The 21952-nt window shown below is 34.4% G+C and overlaps 2 protein-coding genes across 2 annotated transcripts; both read left to right on the top strand.

The window, feature by feature from the left end:
- Positions 1 to 10690: 10690 nt before the first annotated feature.
- LOC145006908 (uncharacterized) lies at positions 10691 to 11988 on the top strand. Its single transcript, XM_078965930.1, has 4 exons — positions 10691 to 11084; positions 11160 to 11300; positions 11379 to 11458; positions 11551 to 11988. The coding sequence occupies exons 1-4, from the start codon at positions 10691 to 10693 to the stop codon at positions 11986 to 11988; spliced, it is 1053 nt and encodes a 350-aa protein (XP_078822056.1).
- Positions 10985 to 13267, top strand: LOC145006153 (uncharacterized). Its single transcript, XM_078965251.1, has 5 exons — positions 10985 to 11084; positions 11160 to 11458; positions 11551 to 12193; positions 12257 to 12475; positions 12768 to 13267. The coding sequence occupies exons 3-5, from the start codon at positions 12046 to 12048 to the stop codon at positions 12809 to 12811; spliced, it is 411 nt and encodes a 136-aa protein (XP_078821377.1). The 5' UTR covers positions 10985 to 11084; positions 11160 to 11458; positions 11551 to 12045; the 3' UTR covers positions 12812 to 13267.
- The last annotated feature ends 8685 nt before the right edge of the window (positions 13268 to 21952 follow it).

Genomic DNA, 21952 nt, shown 5'->3' with positions numbered 1-21952 from the left:
ATTTGCGATGAGCGCAATCGAGATTAACATGTCATTGAATGTTTGTGAATCTTAAATTATTTAGGAGTTTCAAAAGTTTGAAATTGGTAAGTTGCTTTGCCTACCTAAATAACTTTTTTTTGTGTGTTTACGACACCCCTTTACACATTTCGAAGTGAAATATGGATCCTAGCCTTGTTAATAATTCATTTAGGATTGAAAACTATTTTAAGGACAAATTCGAACTAACTAAATTTCATCTTGAAGATGTCGAACGAGAAAAATCTTCATCCTCCTCCCACTCCTAACTCAAACTTCTCACTTATCTCGATCTTACATAAGGAGAAACTCACCAGTCAAATCATCCTTCTCCTCCCACTCCTAACTCAAACTTCTCGCTTATCTCGATCTTACATAAGGAGAAAGTCACCAGTCAAAACTATTTGGACTGGATTCGTAACCTAAGGATTACCTTGAGGTGGAAGGGAAAATAGTTTGTCCTCAATGAGGTCCTCCCTTTTATGGATGATTACACTTCACCAGAAGATTTAGCTACTTACAACAAGCATGACGAAGAATTTACTAAAGTTACTTGCATTATGTTGGAGACCATGTCACTTGTGTTTAAAATTGATTTGAGAACTATGGGGCATTTGAAATAAACGAGAATCTCAAGGAAATGTTCCAAGAGCAAGCTCAACGAGAAAGATTGATGATCGTCAAATCATTGATGGCATGAAAACATCAACATGGGAATTCTATGTGTGCGCACGTTCAAAAGATGAAGTCGTACATTGACAAGCTATGGAATTTGGGTGTCGAGTATTCAAAGGAGTTGACCATTGACATGGTCTTGAGCTTGTTTTCTAGTTCTTATTATCAATATGTTCATCAGGAACTATAATATGAACAATCTCAAAAAGACCCTCATGGAGCTTCATGGGATGTTAAAAACAACAAAGCAAGTATAATTAATAACAAAAGCTCCAACCCTACTGCTCCTGTCTTGGCCATTGGGAATGGTAATGCAAACAATAAGAAAAAGTAAGGTAAGGATAAGGTTAGACATCCCCATCAAGGCCTTAAGAGAAAAGTTGATTCTAATATTGCACCTAACACTGACCCAAAAGAGTTAGTTTCTTTGTATTTCCGAGAGAAAGTCCACTGGAGATGTAGTTTCCCAAAATACATTGTGTACGTAAAGAAGAATAAAGACAAGGGACGTAGCATGTCATGTATTTTTATGATTGAACTTCATAGTATGCCAACTTCTAATTCTTGGATTCTTGATATGAGGTGTGGTACTCATATTTGCTCGGATTTATGGGGACTAAAGGAAAGTAGAAGATTGAAGCATGGAGAGTTGAACCTGATCATGGGTAACCAAGGGACTGTGCCTATTACGAAGGTTGGGGAATACAAGCTTATGTTGAATAATGAATTTTACATGTAACATTCGCATTTCAGGTATTCCTCTTTTGCTCTCAAACCTAATTTTTTTTTTTGCATTTGGGTCCCTAAACAATACGCTTGACGTAAGCCAGGAGTACGATTGGCATACTGGGTTGAAAAGTTGGTCGCAGAAGCATCCACGTATGCTAGGCGTACGTAGAGTACGTTTGGCATATAGCCACTTGGTACAAACCTTAATTTTTATGGTTTGAGTCCTATTTAAATACCTTAAATTGCTCTTAAACCTTCATATGACCAGCCTCCACATCTCCAAACCCTGACATTGAAACCCAAATTGTCATTTGAGTCTTTTGAGATTATGACCTTTGAGGGTGTTTTTGGTAATCTTAAAGGAAAAAGAGCTCTTGGAAGTTGCATTGGTGTAGGTTAAGCTTGTGGATCTAGAACCATCACAAACTTGGAAAGCTTTTTGAGGTGTAAAGCTTCCACCTTGATAACTTGCTAAATCTAGTTTAGGGATTTATTTTGGTATATTTTGGCCCCATGAGTCATCCTTGTGAGTTTGAGCCACTCCAGGAGCTAGGAATGCTAGATCTCAGCCTCTATGATGTTCCATGTGCATAAAAATGCTATCTTGATGTGTTATATTGGACCATGCATGAGTTAGGGTTCTTATTATGCGTCTTAATGGTAAAAAACGAGTATTGGGTCCCATTAAGCCATGAAAGTTGGTAAAGTTACCAACTTTATGGATTAAGACAATCATTTAGCAGTAAATATTAGGTTTGGACGTTAGGTTCTTAAGGGATTAAGACCCTAGATTTTGGGACTATAGCCAGTACGATGGGTATACTCCTTAGTATGTTGCACGTACTGGGTTAGCAACTCGCTTTTCGGGTCAACCAACATACGCACGGCATATGTGTTGGGTACACGGGGCTTATGCCATGTTGCGGGCCTCCTTCAATTTTGGGCCACTTTTGGGCTAGTTGGGCCATTTTGAGGGTTTTTGGGCTTTCATATTTAGGCCCTGTAAGGGAAGGGTAAATGGTCTTTTACCCTAGGAGTCAGAGTTAAAGACTTAGACTCTTGGATTTGGTTTATGCCCTAATTATTAATTAGGATGCTATTTGATCATATTTAGTGCGGAGATTTCCCAGATTAGCAGCCTGAGCATTTATATGATTTTTCAGCAGTTTGATATAAGTCTCCTCCTAGCATTTAGCAGGTCGAAGGCACCAATGTCGACCCATGGATTATGGTTATCTGTATGTTATTTGTATGTGTGACCTTGCATATGTATATGTATTGTATGTACGTCGGGCGTAGGGATGTCAACGGGGGCAAACGGGAGCGAAAATAGTTGCCCTGCCCCCGTCCTCGAAATCAATTGTTACCCCCTCCCCCGGTCCCACCCTCGGATCCCCCATTTATACAGCCCCCGGTCCCAACCCCAGTTACCTCCATCGCCCCCGGTCCCACCCCCGTTTATAGGCTTAAAATTGGATTTTTTTTTGCTAAAAAATTGCTTTGCTTTAGGCAAAAAGACTATTTTTAATAACTTTAAAAACTTAAAAACCTAATCTTTTAGAAACTAAAAAAATAAAAATCCAACATTACGAATCCAATATTACCAAATGATAATTCCAACAATCTTACAAAGACAAATCCAACATTACAAATGCAAAATACGCCAAATCCAAAATTACAAATATAAAATACCGACATGTCCAAAAATATATGACCAATTCACTATATCTACAGTATCCATTAATTTCCTTTAACACTTCATTCATTGACATTTGAATATCTCTTAAATAAATAACAAAAATAATAATAAAGTAAATTATTATATTAGTTTATTTAATACAAAACGACAAATTGATCAATTTTACCTTAATTCCCTCGTCGTCTTCATCGGAATGTAAATGATCACCATCAATTCCCTCGTCCTTTCTATAATACTTACAAAAAACCTTTTTGGTTCCATTAACTTCTTCATAGGTGAAATGACGCCACATTGAAGATATAAATTTCATTTGTTTCTCCTTACAGTTAACTGTAGAATTGACGGTATCATTAACCGTGTTTGAATCATTAGGTTGATTCGGCTCTACTGAAGACATGATTACAAAAATCTGAAAATGGTTCGCACAAATATAAAAATCAACATTATATTTTTATCGAAATAACAAAATCTGTAAACAACTACAGTAAGATCCCATAATCTGTCAACAATAAACTGATAGACTTATGGTCAAGTAGAATAAGCAAAGAAATTGGTGAGAAAACACAACAACAAATGGTGAGAAGACACAATAACAATATTAGAAAAAGAAACATGAGTATACCAATTGTAGTCTAACCACCATAAAACCTAATCATCCTTCAACCAATCAACCAAGAGAGCCTCATAATCAAACTTACAGTGAGGAAACACAACATCAAACCGTAACTTGACCATAAGTTAAACATATTCAGATTTTCAACTTGGACCATGATATATTTACTAGTGGATTAGTGGATAAGAGACAAACCATACATACATACAGTTCTCTTATAAAAACCAACATAATAACAACAAAAATCGACAACACCACAGTTACTATAATTAGTATTACCCAACGACAAAACATTCTGGCTCAACCATCATCACGAGAAAGCTTAACAAGCTTTGTGTTAATATGAGTGTGAATTAATATATATATATATATATATATATATATATATATCAAATAATGATAAAATTAATTAACATGGACCAAAATGAAGAAGAATGTATGATATAACATCTCAATACTCAAATCACTTAGAATCCAACACAACACCAAACCATAAAATACACAATAGAAAACCATGAAATACACAAAAACAATTCAGCAAACCATAAGTTACAGTGTTACACAGAAATCAGAGTAAGAAACAGAAATCGTGAGCCAACAGTCGAGGGTAAATCAAAGTAACAAACAATCCATAAATAAAAGTTTCAAGTCCCAATTGTATCAGAGAAGGAAAGAAGGAAATTAAGGGTACATTACCACTTATCGGGATGTGAAGTCACAGGCTGAAGACCGAATAAATTTGATTCCGATTCGTCGACATGAAGGTTGAAGACAGGTGAAAGGGTGTCGGTAGGCAGAAGGGCGTTGATGGTAGTGACGGGAAACGTCAAATGCGGTCGCGTCTTGGGTGGGAGTTCGAGAAGTCGCAGTCGGACTGTTAGAGTCGGTCATCTTCTCGTCAATCTCCAAAGTCCAGTCGAAGCTAGTGCTAGTCTTCAATCGAACGTGATTTGGGAAGACCGAATAAAGCTGAAGCGGTGAATGTGACATCCCTATTTTTACGACCAGAAAAAACCGATTTCGTTTATGCTTTTAAAATAATATCAGATTAATCTTTCAAAAGGTGTTGCGGAATTTGTCCCTAAAACAAAATATGATAAAAATATTTATCAAAACATTTCTTAAAGAAATGTGTTTTCATTTCATTACGAAACTCGGGATGTCCACATCGATACAAACCAAAAGTATAAACGAAATCAGTCTTTTTTGGCTGTAAAAATGGGGATGTCACAGTGAAGCCCTGAAATTAAAATTAGATTCCCATTTGTATTTTACATTATATATATATATATATATATATATATATATATATATATATATATAAATGGGGGTATATATTTTTTTATATAAATATAAACGGGGCCCTCGCGAGAGTACATGACATAAATACTCACTCCCAATCCCGGTCCCGAAAAGAAGCGAGGGTTAATTTCTCCCCTACCCCCGTTCCCATATTTTTTTAAAAATTAGTCCTGTATGGTATTGGGGTCCCCGTGGGGGGGGGGGGGGGTTTGACATCCCTAGTTAGGCGGGGACCGATGTCGGGCGGTCCCTGATGAGTGTGTTAGGTCGGGCCCATCAGATGATACATAAATATTTATTCCGAGTGAGGCTCTAAGCTGGGCGGGGTCCGATGGTTGTTGGGCATGGCACATTGTATGTTTGATATGTATGGTATGAGGTATTTTGGGGAACTCACTAAGTTTCATGCTTACGGTTTTAGTTTATGTTTTAGGTACTTCCGGATTGAAGGGGAAGAGTTTGGGGTGATCGCATCGCACATATAATGATTTCCACCTTATCTGACTTTGATGTATTGCGATGATTCATTAACATACTCTGATTTTCCTTTATAGTTTTCGGAAAATGTTTGGTTGATGGTTTTATTATTATGAAAACAAAATTTTTGGTTTTAAATTTTGGGATGTTACATTCATTAGTATAGTTAATTGTTGTTACTCACCAAATATGGGAAAAACATGATTTCATTTCACGTATTGTTCAAGAGTTGTTTCGTTATGGTTTTGATAATAATAATGGTGATATTTTAGTTTATAAAAATGGTTTTTTAATTTCTAAAGCAAGTCCTTGGAATGGTGTTTATAAAAGTGTTGTTTGTGTTAGCAATGCTAATAATCTAATGTTGAATGTTGGCTCTTCCAATATGTTGAACAAATCATGTTTATAGCATTTTTCATTTAGGCATTTAAACAAGAAACGTATTGCCAAGCTTCAAAAGGATGAGTTCCTGGAATCATTTGACTTGGAGTCGAATGATGTATGTGAGTCTTTCTTACTTGGCAAGATGATGAAAGCGCCTTTCATAGGAAACTGTGAAAGAGGAAATGATCTATAAGAACTAATTCAGAATGATGTATGTGGACGGTTCAGATCCACCATTGGACATAGTGAACGTTAGTTCGTGACTTTTACTGATGATTTTAGTAGATATGGCTATATATACTTAATGTAGCATACATCATAAAGTTTTGAAGTGTTCAGAGAGTTCCAAAAGGAAGTTGAAAACCAACTGGACAAAAAGATCGATATGCTTTACTCTGATAGAGGTGGAGAATACTTGAGTATTGAATTCATCGATCATCTAAAGGATTGTGGAGTTGTTTCACAATTTTCTCCTCCTAGAACACGACACCTAAATGGTGTTGTTGAGAGAAGAAATTGAACACTACTCAATATGGTTCGATCTATGATGACTCGAGCTACACTTCTAATAACTTTCTGGGGTTACGCTCTTGAGACAGTCACTAATATCCTTAACCTCCTACAAATTAAGAAGGTCGATACAACACCTTCCAAAATGTGGAATGGGAAACCTCTCAGTCTTTCACATTTAGAAATCTAGGGTTGCAAAGTATATGTACTTTATGAGGCGAATGATAAACTAGAACCATGATCGGAAAAAGTGTTAATTCGTTAGGTATCCTCAAAAGTCTTTTTGATATCTTTTTTGCAATGCTTTTGAGAACAAAGTTTTTGTTGCTCAAATGGGCTTCTTCCTTGAGTGAGAGCTCAAGTCCAAAGAAGCTAGTGGGAACCTAATTGATCTTGAAGAAATTCAAGAGTCAAATGAAGAAGGACCAAAAATTGAAACTGGCACTCAACCAGAGGTTGATCAAATTGTTGAGCAAAATAGCATAATTCCAACTCCTCCACTTTATAGATCTAATAAGGTTCAATTACCTCCTAATTTTTATGGTTTCCATATTGAAACTAAAGGAGAAGTACTAAACAGTGATTAGACACTGGTAGGTATGGATGAACCATCTAGCTACAAGGAAGTGATGACATGCAATGAAGTTAATAAATGGAAGGAGATCATGGAAAATGAAATGTAATCCATGTATGATAGCCAAGTATGGAATTTAGTTCATCCTACATCTAGCATCAAAACTGTTGGATGCAAATGAATCTTTAAGAAAAAGACTGACATGGGTGGGAATGTACACACATACAAAGCTAGGCTAGTTACGAAGGGTTATAGTCAAATACAAAGAGTTGATTATGAGGGAAACTTCTTACCGGTAGCCAGGATTAAGTCTATTAGAATATTGCTTGCCTTAACTAGTTTCTTTGATTATGAAATATGGCAAATGGACATGAAGTCTACTTTCCTTAACAGGAAATTAGTAGAGGACGTCTACATGGCACAACACGAAGGGCTTTATTGATAAAAAAATATATTCTAATAGATTCTAAAAGCTTGATAGGTCCATTTATAGACTCAAACAAGCATCACGTAGCTGGAATCTTTGATTTCATGAAAAGGTCAAAGAGTTTGGATTTTCTAGAAGTGAGGATGAATCTTGAGTACATGTTAAAGCTAGTGGGAGTAACGTGGTTTTCCTAGTGTTTTATGTTGATGACATATTTCTTATATGAAACAATATTCCAACATTGCAGAGTGTCAAAAATGAGTTTGGAAAATGTTTTTCTATGAAGGATCTAGGAGAAGCAGCTTACATAGTGGGCATTAGGAACTATAGGGATAGATCTAAACATTTAATCGAACTAATCAAAAGTACATACTTAGATAAGGTTTTGAAAAGGTTTAAAATGAAAGATTTTAAGAAAGAGTATCTACCCATGCAACATGGCATAAGACTGAGTAACAACCAATCACCCAAAAACTGGACATAAAGTGGAGAGAATGGGTTGTGTCTTGTATGCTTCTGATATAGGATCGTTCATCTATGTCATGACATGTACTAGACCTAATACCTTATATGCTCTTAACATGGTGAGTCGATATCAAGAGAAACCTGGTTATAGTCTTTGGACGGTCGTAAATAATATCCTCAAGTATCTGAAAAGAACTAAGGACATGGTATATGGTAGAAAAGAAGAATTAAGAGTTACATGTCACATAGACGTATGTTTCTAGAATGATAAAGAGAACTTGTGCTAACAATCAGGAGGTGTGTTCTTGCCTAATGGAGGCGTTGTTACGTGGAAAAGGTCCAAATAGAAGATGATGACAAATTTAACATGCGAGTCTAAGTACATTGCAGCAAGTGAAGCTGTAAAGGAGGCTACATGGTTAAAGAGCTTCATTGGTGATATTGGAGTAGTACCACACATCAAAGAGACACTGGAGATCTTTTGTGATAATGATGGTGCAGTCTCCTTGACTAAAGAACCCAAGGACCATGGTAATTACAAACACATTTAGAGGAAATATCATTATGTTTGACATCGTATAGAAGATGGAGATATCATCGTGAGTCGGGTATAATCCGAGGATAATGCTGCTGATCCATTCACAAAGCCACTATCAAGAGAGAAACATGATTGTCATGCGAGGATGATTGGCGTGAGATTAGATAGTTATTTTATGTAGTATTTTAGTTGTAAGTTTGAGTTATTATGAAACATGTTTACAATATGACTTGTAACATTTTTATGTCTATTTCGAAGAGTCTTAAGAAAGAGTATTGGTTTGCTATCAAAATCTTGTTAATTCAAAATCTTGTGTTTCACTTTTCATGTTTTGAACCAACTTCCAAAATATTTAATTATGTTTAAAACTCCATAGTCGGTCGCATTCTCAGGAGTGAATGTCGGTATTAAAGATTGTCATGAGTATTGGTTGATTGACGAAAGTATTTTGGGCATTGCAATAGAGATTGCACTAATACTGCATGCGTACTTGAAAATAGAGATTTTAAGTATTGGAACAACCCACACTTAGATATTACTTCATGGATCTAGTTACGAGTAATTTTTTAGCAAAAATATATTTTATTCTTCAAACCAAGATACATATGGGGTTTTGTTTTCAAAAACTGTTGTTCATTGGTGTGCACCAACGCTATCCTAACTGGTAGTTATAAAGGATATTCCATAAGTGATTAGAAGATTAAGCATAAACTATGTTGTTAAAGTTTATTTGTTCCTTCTCGTAATTGGGAAGCGATATTTATGGGCTCCTCATTGATTCGGTGCTGACATCTGAAGCGCTTGGTCTAGCCCTGAATAAATTGATGTGTTTGATTTAGTAGTCGGATGTAATGTAAGAAATCATTAATAAGGAAACAAAATATTGAACAATGAGACTGACTCATATTCATGACTCCCGTTCATAAAGATCTAGGTGGTTAATATCGGCGCTATCCAGGTGGGATATCGTTATCGCCCCCTTTCAAAATATTGGTATCAAATATCGGCACAAAATATCGGAACCGCAAATATCGGCGATAATTACCGATATTTCACTGCTATTTTGATTCCTAAATATCGGTTATATAATGATTTTCCCAAAAATATGTTTTCGAGCCAAATTTGTGATAAGCCCATAAACTTTGATTTTTTTTGGATTTAATACTCATAGGCCATAGCTCATAAGCCCAAACGACTAAAGTCACTCTTGAGTTTGACCCGAAATTCCCAATCAACAATTGTATACCTAGCTTTTTAATCGGATTTGCTTTGTTCGTACTCAACCCAGACGACAGCGAGTCAGCGAATTTGGGACTTCAACACTGATTCGCGATTCTTGTTCCATTATTCTTCTTCGGTTCCTCAACTGTTAAGCAACACAGGAGCTACGGTTCTTCGTCTTCAGCAACTACTATTCTTCGTCTTCAACAGGTACGTTCACATCTTTGGTTCTTCCACTATTAAGCTTCGAAATTCTAATTGGCCCAAATTTGTTCATCTTCAGCTACTATTGTTCCATTAACTGATGTTATTTTTGGCCCTGATACTATTAGCTTCGAATGAATCTCATTTTGATGTTGCCCGAATTTTTATCTTTCTTTTATTTTCCGTTTGTAACTTTGTATCCTCGGTCTAGGTCTACAATATGTTGTATATTTTTCATTTTTTCTTTTACTTGGTTGTTAGTTGTTATTATTAAGCCATGGATTCATGGTTTTAAATATTAACTGATCATGCATTTTTCATATTGTCATATTGTCATATTGTAATTAAGTGTTAACTGTTAAGTTTCTAGTTGCTACGGCTTACAAGTTTCTTTGATGTTGTATTTGTGTTAAATATACAACTTCTATTTTACATATATTGGTTGTTAGTTGTTAGTTTTTATTGTTACAGGATCATGTTATTGTAAAAGTCTAAGTTTGAAACAAGTGCTTTATTCTTAAGCTATCATGTTGTTTTGTTACCTTGTTACTGATCGTGTTTTTTGCAACAACTTTGATGATGGATGGTCCATCCTCACATGCATCTGTAAACCCTACAAACACAAACAATAATACAATATCGTCTGATGCCGGAACTGGGATAAAATGTTTGAATGGAGATATGGCATGGGAATGGGGAGAGTGGAGAGATCCCACAAAATAACAAAGCATTTGGTGTACATTATGTGGTAAGATGGTAAGTGGAGGAATCACACGATTGAAGCAACATCTTACTCATACCTCAGGGCAAGTCACCGGTTGTCTGAATGTGACTGTAGATATCCAAAAGAAAGCATGGCATCAATTAAAGAAAAAGATAAGATACAAAAGGAAAAGAAAAGAAATATTGAAATTCTTAGATCTTACACCGTTGATCTTTCTGATGAAGATGAAGATGAGGATGAGGAAGTCGTTGTACAAGAAGTTAGATCAAAAAGAAATGTTTCAAAGAAAAAGAAATTTGTGGGTGCTAGCAATGTACGAGGTCCACTCGATTTAATTTATCAGACTAATCATGGAAAAAAAAAGCAAAGTACACTTGATAAAAATAATCCAATAAAAGAGAATTTAAAGATGAATGCTTGGGATAAAATTGCAACTTGGGCTTATTCGGTTGGTTTACCCTTCAATGTCGTACGTGACGAAGGTTTCCAAGATATGATCAATTCCATTAGTGAATATGGAAGAGGTATTTAAATGTGATTAAAGATTTATTGGTTATTTTATTATTACTTAAATACTTAATTTTATGACTTTATATTAGGTATGCCAGCTCCATCTTATCATAATATCTGTGTCACATTGATGAAAAAACATTCAGAAGATACTCAAAAGTTTGTAGATTCATTCCGGCCACATTGGGAGGAATATCGGTGTAGCATTATGTCCGATTTTTGGACAGACGGTAAAGGAAGATGTTTTATAAATTTCCTAGTCAATTGTCCTTTTGGAACGGTATTTTTGAAATCAATTGATGCATCAGAGCATGTAAAGAATGCTCAATTGATCGTGGAAATGATAAATGAGGTGATAAAAGATGTTGGAGAGGAGACCGTTGTGCAGGTAATTTTACTTTCTAGTTTTCTAAATATTATTTTTTATTTTAAATTTATAATCATTTTATTAATTAAATTCTTTTTCTTATTTTCTTATAGTTCATTACAGACAACGAGTCAAACTTTAAAGCTACTGGAAAGATTTTAGAAGAGCAACATTCCAAGTTGTTTTGGACTCCGTGTGCAGCACATTGTGTGAATCGCATGATAGGAGATATTGGTGAAAAAATACCGAAGATAAAAAATACTTTGGCTGATGCAAGAGCAATTGTTGTCTACATTTACAACCACGGAAGAATTCTTAATCTGATGAGGAAGTTGACGAAGAACAAGGAATTGCACAAGTCTTGTGTAACTAGGTTTGCAACCCAGTTTTATACAATTCAGAGTATCCACGAGAATCGGCATCATATTCAAGTATTGTTCGTTTCTGAAGAATGGAAGAAAAGTGACTTTGCAAAGAAGTCAGTTGGAAAGAAAGTTGAACGAATAGTTGCAAAACAAGAATTTTGGGATAGCGTACACTTTACTTGTTAGGTGCTAGCTCCTTTGGTGGATGTGGTCAGATTGGTTGATACAGAAGAGAAGCCATGTATGGGTTACATCTATGATGCAGTAAACAGAGCCAAGGAGCAGATTAAGAAAAATCTGAGTGGCACGCCTAATGAAAGAATGATCACTAGACTTTGGGCTATGATTCAAGCAAGATGGAGCGACCAACTTCATCACCCGTTACATGCAGGTTATATTTTTTATTTTAATAGAATTTCCTAGTTTTACTTCTAAATCTTTATTAAATATGCAGTTGGATGTTACTTGAATCCTGCCATTTTTTATGGGGAAAATTCAAGGGAGATACGGAAGAACAACGACATTGCGACGGGACTTTATGTTGCTATAGATCGTCTAGTTCCCGATAATGATGACAATGATAAATTGAGGCAAGACTTGAATCTATACATTGATTTAGTTGGGCAATTTGGATCTCCAGCTGCTATAAGGGCTAAGACAAAAGTTGCACCATGTAAGTAAAACATTTTAAAAATATTTACATGTTTTTATAGCATAATTTTTTATAAGGTCATTTCACTTATTTATAAAATGTAAATATATGGTGGCGTACTTATGGGATCGACACGCCTTTGCTCCAAAATTTTGCTATCACAGTCCTTAGTCAGACATGTAGTGCTTCACCTTGTGAATGCAATTGGAGTGCATTTGACAATGTAATTGGTTTCTAACTAGTACTTTTTATAAATAATATTAAATTTAGATTATTTACTTCATTAAGTAATTCTTTTATTCTTTGTGTGCAGTTACATTCAAAGAAAAGAAATTGTCTTTTGCAGCAAAAACTTAATGACCTTGTATTCATCCAATACAACACAAGGTTACAAAGGCGCTACAATTCATTAAAATCAAACAGATCTTTGGATCCTATTTTATTGAGAGACGTAGAGGAAAATGATGATTGGGTTATACCAACAGAAGTTGAGCTTCAAGAGTTTGTTGACGGTGGAATGGTCTTCTTTGGTCAGCTACGCAAGAGGCAATGGGAAGAAATGAAGAAGTTGGGGTAACAACTAGGAGCAAAAGAGAGCGCTACAGAGATGATGTTGATGATGATATTAGAATTGAAGTGAATGATCTTGATTAACAATTGGATGCCTTGGTTGATGTGGACTCGGAGGAAGATTTCATGGCTTACGATTAGATTATGTTTCGATTAGATCATGTTTTGATTAGATTATCTTTAAAACATCAACACATTTTGAATTTTCTACTAGATATTATATTTATATATATTTTACGTTAAGTAGTTATATTATTATTATTATTATTATTATTATTATTATTATTATTATTATTATTATTATTATTATTATACGTAATAAAAAATGCCGATATCCCACTGCGATAACCTATATATCGAATATCGGCCCTTGACCGATATTTGATTTTCGACCGCTATAACTGCATAGATAGAGATATCTAGAATAAAGTGATAAATTGATCACTTGCCAAAGGACCAAATTCTAATTAGAGTTTGGTAGTTGCAATAAATGACTACTCTCTGTTAATAATTAGAGAAATATTTCATCCTAAAAGTGGACGAACTGTACAAGTTGTACAAGTGGGAGACTATGATATCATAAGGACAATGAGTAAATAATATGTTAATATATTAAGGAATTAATTTACTAATTATAAATTATATTTTTGATAAATTAATTAAAAGGATTTAATTAATTAAGGAGGTTGAATATTAATTAATCATAGGGCTTAACTGCAATATTCTAGAAACTCCTAAAGAAGTGGAGATGGACGGTTTCATATCCCTTGGATATGGATAAGGCTGGTTTGAATCAGATAAGGATAAATTACTCTAATAGCTGCCTATAAATAGAACACTAGGGTAAATCCTAGAGCCAATTATCCTTCCTCCCAAAATCATCCATATTTTATCTCTTTTTCCCTCTCTCCGTCTCTCTCTCTCTATCTTATTGGATGAAAATCATAACCTCTCTCTTAGGGTTTGGTGATTTTCATATAAACCCTAACTTGGGGTTGAATCCTTTTGCAATTTGGTGCGCTGGGTTTGATTCCATTAGAGGGGTGCTCTTTTAGATCCTTCATCTTTGCAACAAGCTGGCACATATAAGATAAAAAAGAATTGAATATGAGGTTGGTAATATTTACTTTTGTCATTTTTCAAAGTATGTTGTTATAATAGTAAAATATAGATTCTAGGTAACATGTGCACTTAGGTATATCAAGTTTCGATATTTCCGCTACCTTTAGATGGATATAAATCCCCATTATTCTTCTGTCAAAGTCCATGCTTTAGGCTTGGCCTTTTTTATTTTTCATCGATTGTTTTTGTAAGAACCCAAAATTTATAGGGATTTGAATTTGGGTGAATAATTAACCTAAATGGTAATTTGGTCATTACGAGGGATTTCATGAATTAAAAAGATGTAAGTTCATGAAATTAGTCAAGATCAGTCTAACTCACTTTTATAAGATGAGATAAGTGAGTTCATGAGAAGAAATGCAAGAGATTGTGCATTTAGGCCATAAAGGTAAAATGAGAATTTTATGCTTTTTGGGCCAAGTTTTCGACTTAATAGATTAAGACCCATAAGTAGTTAGTCCTGAGTGACTTAATGGAGTTGTAAAACTCATCACCACCGTTGTGTGGATATAAAGGTAATAGAAACGGGTTTGAAATGAAGAAGTTATAAGTGTTAGAAGATTAGAAGAAAATTGTCCCAAAGCTGGAATGGAATCAGCTAAGGACCTACTAAAGTGCAAGCACCATGATGCGACAAGGTTTTTTCCATGACGTGATTAGTGAAGCAGTAATATGGATGAAAGTTACATCATAAGTCGATGACAATGTACTTTGCACCACGGAGTGGTATATGGGTACCTGCACGTGGTGACAAAAGTAGGTTGATATAAGAAAAAGGCATCACGATGCGGTAAAAGGGAGAACACAACCTAATTACGCACACCATGAAACGATAGATATGTTACCATGATGTGGTTATGTAGATTGAACAAATCAAAACATTTTAAGGGTTCATTCTGGGACCAACTCCTCCCTAATTTGATGGAGAGCTGGAGAATGACGATTTTGAACCCAAAAAGGAGATAACATGAGCTACAAATTAGGATAACAAGGATTAACATCCTTTCCCTAATGAGGTAACAATATTTTCGTTTAATGAAGCTTTAAGCTTTAATGGTGAAATTACTAGATGTGACAACCTGAAATTTCCATTCTGAACAAACCATATCAAGCCAATAGAAGTTAGAACAGTTACAGTGAAATTCCAGACTTTGGGTATAAGTTTGAGTATTTTAGGTTTAGCACTTAAGGAGATATCAGGAGAGTGGATGCACTAGGGTTTTGTGCAACACTGTTATTCCAATACTCTATGATATTAGAGTTCATTCTGGGAATAAAATATTTTCTGCCAAAAATCTCAGGACTATATATAGAAATCTGAACCATATTCATTCATTAGTTGCATTTCCAACTAGAGAAAAGCCGAATTCTCTCTCACGGATCTTCGGTTTTTTATCTCAAATCGTGAGTACCTCTCTCTAGTAGTGTTATATAGCTTAAAATGTGTTCATAACATAGATTACATAGCCAAATAACTAGATTTAGGAGTTTACTCCCCAAGGTGTTCTTGGGCGGTAAACTCCCGAAACAATGCCTAGACCTTCCCTTGTGTTATGCTACTGCTTTAGACTCATATATATGTGTGTTAGGGACAAGAAAACAACCAAGAAACATAAAAACATGGGTGTTCACAACCCAAGATGATCTTGGACCGTGAACTCCAATAACTTGGATCAAAGGGTGCTTTTAAGGCACCTAAAGCCTTAGACAATTACTATGAATTGTTTCCACTTAAATAAAGGACCAAAACACATCAAAAACAGCCCTCAAAGTGAGTTCACAACCCTAATAAGGTTCTTGGGCTGTGAACATCAAACAAAGGCACCAAAGTGTGCCTAAGGCCTTCATATGCTTGGGATAAAAACCTAAGACCTATACCACATGTGCAAGGGACTTGAAAGCATCAAAAACATCATTCCAAGGGAGTTTACCATAGTAAACTCCAAAGGAAATGGCCTTAGGGCCGTAAACTCCTCAAAGGAGTGTTTCTATGCCCTAAACTCTTCCAAGAATTAAACCACCAAGTTGGAATACTTCTAGGGATCATTTAACACCTCAAAACAACCAAGGACATTAAGTCTTGGAGTTTACGGCCGTAAACTCAAGAGTTTACAACCGTAAACTCCATGTAAACTCCATGTGTGAGGTTATATGGAGAGTAAACTCAAGTATAGGGTCCTTTGGAACCCTAAACCCAAGTGCCTTGTCCCACAATAGCTTAGATGCAATCCTTAGGGCTTATAACACTTATATAAAGTGTTTATTATGTTCTAGGATGTATTAACATTATCAATTAGTAATTTAAGACTAATTTAGTGCATATATGTGTGATTATATGTTCATTAGGATTGTAGTGTGTGTACAAGTCCTTACTTGACGCCTAACAATCCTACACCGTTTAGTTCATCCAAACCACCATCTACAGGTGAGTTCATACCCCTTAATCAATGTTTTAACTATTTTTAAATGTTTTATGGGGGGCGATACAAGTAGAATTATGCTAGTTACTATATCAATCACTGTGATTAGTAAGCAACATTCAAATGATTGGCTACTTATTAGCCATTTTACCAAACAGATTCCTTCAAATGATTTTCATAAACATTTTATATGATTAAAACTCCTTGTTAAGTTGTACACTTTACTCTGTACGCTTCATTTCAAACTCATTTATAATTGTGTTTCAAACAAATATTCTTTTATACTTAAAACTGTTTCGTAAAACCCACGCTTTCAAACCGTTTTATAGATTGACATCAAGTTGATCGTTTCTTAGATAATAATTATGTTCAAAGGTTTTAACAAACTTATTCTATGCTTTTATATTATCAATTGCATGCCTATATATGTATAGTTATATAAGAAATGTTTAAAAGACTTAGGAAGGCTATCCACCCTATTTCCTTTTCGCGCTTGAGATGTGGTGTGGTGGGATATCGGGTACCCGTCCGAAGGTCGTTTAAATATTAGTTATATATCATGTGTACATATATAGTCATAAAGGTTCTTCCAGCTCATTCAATACCCTTGGGTAGCAAGGGTATACATCCATGTCCATACGTACCAGTTAGATTACTAGTAAACTACCATAGGGGTAGTTTAGGAAGCTACTAGAACTATTATTAGAACACGATATCATACAATGAGTCAGTCCATTCATGATTCAATACTTGCTAGATAGAGAGAGAACACACGTTACAACTAGTACACACTGAACATTACAGCACATTTACATGATTACATTTACATGAGTACATTTACATGATTACATTTACATGAGTACATTTACATAGATAATATATGATGAGTTATTATTACATTTTATATGTATAGATTACGTTATAAAATCCTCATTCTTATCTTTACCTTGTGATACAATCACATAATCGACGAGATAGATTGGATTTAATATCCTAGTACCAAAGGATACTTTGTGGGACTAACCATTCCTATAGCCACTGTTAGCTATAGAGGATAATGAGTATCTACGGATGCCTACGGTTGATACCATTACAGGTATACTTTAAGGGATTAACTATTCCTACACCCAGCTGTTAGCAACAGAGGTAAATGTACATCTACGGATGTCTAAAGTTAACACTGTTAGTTACCCTAGTACCAAAGGGTAATACTTTGTTTAGTTATATTATTACCTTTATTTTGTGACTCATTCACATAACCGATGAGGTGAATTATATTTGAGTATCCTAGTACCAAAGGATACAATTTCTTATAATAATAATAATAGTAACACAGTCGGGTCTTGGTAGAAGACTACATTTAGAACAGTCGGGTCTTGGTAGAAGACTACAATCAGAACAGTCGGGTCTTGGTAGAAGACTACATTTAGAACAGTCGGGTCTTGGTAGAAGACTACAATCAAAACAGTCGGGTCTTGGTAGAAGACTACATTTAGAACAGTCGGGTCTTGGTAGAAGACTACATTTAGAATAGTCGGGTCTTGGTAGAAGACTACCTTTTATAGTAGTAGGAATCATAGGGATTTCTAGGATTTTTCAAACGTTTATAGTTGTTCTACAAACATTTTCATACTTATACGAGCTTTCTTTCAAAACAATGTCAAGTCTTTAATTACAAGTTTTACAAATTAAGACACAATAATACTTATGATCTCACCAACTTTAAAGCTGATACTCTCTTTCAAAATTTCTTGTATCCTCAGGTCAAACATAGACAGGTACCGATGCAAGGTTTAGAGAAGATGGAGCTAGTTCAAGACTCATCTTTCATTTTGATTTATGCTTTAGTGTTTATCAAATTTTGACAGAACACACATGTATTAAAATTATATTATTAATGCAATGGATGATGTTGTTGCTTGTTTACTACTTTTCATTGTTGAGATACTGTACATGATGTCCTCCGCTCCAGAATGTTTCCGCCGTTCAATGGTTTTGGGGTGTGACACTAGATTGGTTAGATTGTTTGAGTTAATAGGATTATAACATACTTAGTATATTATTGAGAGTGTTTCGATGCTTTGAACAAGCTTTATATATGATTTCCATGGTAAAATCTATATATGGATAGTTAGGGTTTCAAATGCTAACTGGTAAGGAAAATGAACTAATGCAATAGAGTTTAGAGTGTAATGAATTACGTAGTATGTGATGTCTAATTCATCGGGTAAAATAGATTTAGAGGTAGAAGATGAGATGTTAGAATTATGATCAATTAAGTGATCATTTTGATTTGGAGAGTGATTAGGCTATTAATGGGATAAGACAAGTTCTAAGGACCTTGATTTGATGTATGAATAGGCATTAAGCAAAGAACATGGATGCATCAATTGAAGCTTTAAAGCCAAGTAGTTAGTTTTCGCTAAGTAACTAGGTGAGTTATAATTATGTCTCACTAGAATGATTATATGTGTTAAAATTTTATGTATGAATATATATATATATATATATATATATATATATATATATATATATATATATATATATATATATGCTTTAAATGTTAATGGTATTGTGTTAAATACCTATAAGATATTAAATGAATATAAATATGAATTATATGATTAGATGTAAATGGTATTATGTTAAATACCTATAAAATATTAGATGAAGATGGAATATGATTACATGAAACATAATCTTATAAACAAGTATTTATGTATGGTTAGATATTAGTTGTATTGTGTTAAATACCTACAACATATTAGATGATGATATATTGTCAATGTATGACTTGATTATAAGGGTGTTATGTTAAATACATATATGTTAGTAGATGAAGATTTAGAATAAGTACTTAATAAATTAAGTACAAGATTGGTAGTAGAAGATCAAAAATGAAGATGATTAGATAAAATGTTATGAGACATGTGATGTGTAAGATTATGGGGAGACCATATCATTCACATGAGAGATTATGAGAAGAGTGGAGAGATAATTCCTACATGATTAGGTTATGTTTCTTTCGGGAACAAGATTATGATTCCTACGGGAATGAGGTTATGTTTCCTACGGGAATGAGATTATGAATCCTATTGGAATTAGATTATGTTTCCTTCGGGAATGAGATGAATATTCCTTTAGGGATGTTGATAGATGATTCCTGAGGGAATGAGATTATGTTTTGTTAGAGAAGATTGAGAAACGTTTCCATGAGCGGAACAACGTACTAGGTTTCTTTAGAAAATTTTTATAAGTAATCCATGAGTGATTACGTGTGGAGGATCCGTAAGGGATCATTGTAATCCATTAGGGATTCAAGAAAAGAAGAGTTGTTAAGGGATCTGTGAGGGATCAAAGTTAGGGGGTTAAGTCTGGAAGATTGCACATCGGTAAGTTAGAATTATAATGATCCTTGTATGATAGATGAAGTATCATATGTAATTATATTGTTTAGGTATAAATGAGAGTTAAATGGTAAAGCAAGAGGATATGAGAGCAGAGAGAATAAAAGTGAGAAAATATAAGAAGAGCATGATGTGAGATGAAAAAAAAAGGTGTAGATAGAGTGAGAATATGATAAATAATGATAAAATAGTATGAGGTGAGAGAGAATAGTATGAGAAGAGCAAAAGCTAGAGTACGAGAAGAGCATGAGGTGAGATAAGAAGAGGTGTAGATAGAGTAAGAAAAGAGAATGAGATGAGATGAAGACAGAGTAACATCATGAGAAGAACTAAAGATAGAGTAATAGAAAGTATGAGATGAGAAGAATATGTAAAGAATAGGGTTAATAAGAAGAGAATATATAAGATGTGTATGAGAAGAGATGATGATAGAATAGATGAGATTAGAAAAAGATATTAGAGTTAAAGAGTATGAAAATAAAACAAAAAAATGGTAGAGTATGAAAATAAAGAAAGAAGAGAAGTAGAGTATGATTGCATGGAAACATAGTATGATATAACTCACTAGACCTATGATATGATGTTCTATATTTTTCATGCATTGCAGGTTCAAGTAGTAGTAGTCGTACGAGAAAAGATGGGAGTACCAAGGACTTGGACTATAAATAGATTTTATTTTTAGTATTTCCTTGTTGTTTTAAATTGTGGTTATGATATTGTAAACCCAGTAATATCATGAGATGTAAAATGTTTTTGAAGTTTAGAATTCCGTATTTTATAGAAAAACTCTAATAAATCCCCAAGACAATTTAGATGGAAAAGTCGGGTCGTTACAATTTTCCTTTGCGATAAGATGAAGACAGACTAACATCATGAGAAGAACTAAAGATAGAGTAATAGAAAGTATGAGATGAGAAGAATTGGGTTAATAAGACGAGAAAATGTAAGATGTGTATGAGAAGAGATGATGATAGAATAGATGAGATTAGATGAAGAGATTAGGGTTAAAGAGTATGTAAATAAAAGAGAAAAATGGTAGAGTATGAAAATAAAGACAAAAGAGAAGTAGAGTATGACTGCATAAAAACATAGTATGATATAACTCACCAGACCTATGATATGATGTTCTAGATTTTTCATGTATTGCAGGTTCAAGTAGTAGTAGTCATATGAGAAGAGATAGGAGTACCAAGGACTTAGACTATAAGTAGATTTTATTTTTAGTATTTCCTTGTTTTAAATTGTGGTTATGATATTGTAAACCCGATAATATCATGGGATGTAAAATGTTTTTGAAGTTTATAATTTCATATTTTATAGAAATTTTTTTTATTAAATCCCACATAATTTAGATGGAAAAGTCGGTACGTTACAATTTTCCTTTGCGACATGGAATGGGTGAGGGGGTTGAGTTTCCCCTACAACTTCGTCATTCGAGTCATTAAGGTGATGGATTTGAGGGTGATGGGGTGGGTTTTGGCTTTAGGTAGGTTTAAGGGTGGTAGGATGGGGTTTGGCTCTGGGTTTGAGAGTGATAGGATGGGGTTTGGCTTTAGGTTTGATTTGATGAATGTTGATTGGGAAAAATGACAATGTTGCTGAACACGTTGGGGTTAACATTTGGCACTTGCATGAGTTAGTATTGTCAAACATTTTGATATTGAAATTGTGAAAGGGATTAAACGGGGGCATCAAGTTGGGGATGATAAACCGAGAATGATGGATCGAAAGTGAAAATGTTTTTGGTTGGCATTGTTGAACTAGAAACACAAGAATTTTTTCTATCGGATTTTAGGGTGGGTTGTTCGGATTCATTTTTGTTAGAATTAGAGAGAATATATAATAATGCTTGATTTTGATTATGGAATTGAAGGGGGTATTTATAAGGTTGTAAATTGGTAAAAAAAAATTAATTAAAAATTAATATTTATGATCGTTGACAATAAAAAAAAGAATTTTTTTACGGCTGGAGTGCAATT

The sequence above is a fragment of the Lactuca saligna genome, chromosome 7 (assembly GCF_052625555.1).
Source record: "Lactuca saligna cultivar CGN05327 chromosome 7, ASM5262555v1, whole genome shotgun sequence".
NCBI lineage: Eukaryota > Viridiplantae > Streptophyta > Magnoliopsida > Asterales > Asteraceae > Lactuca > Lactuca saligna.
The sequence above is the reverse complement of the archived record's forward strand: the minus strand, read 5'-3'. Positions and strand labels throughout refer to the sequence as shown.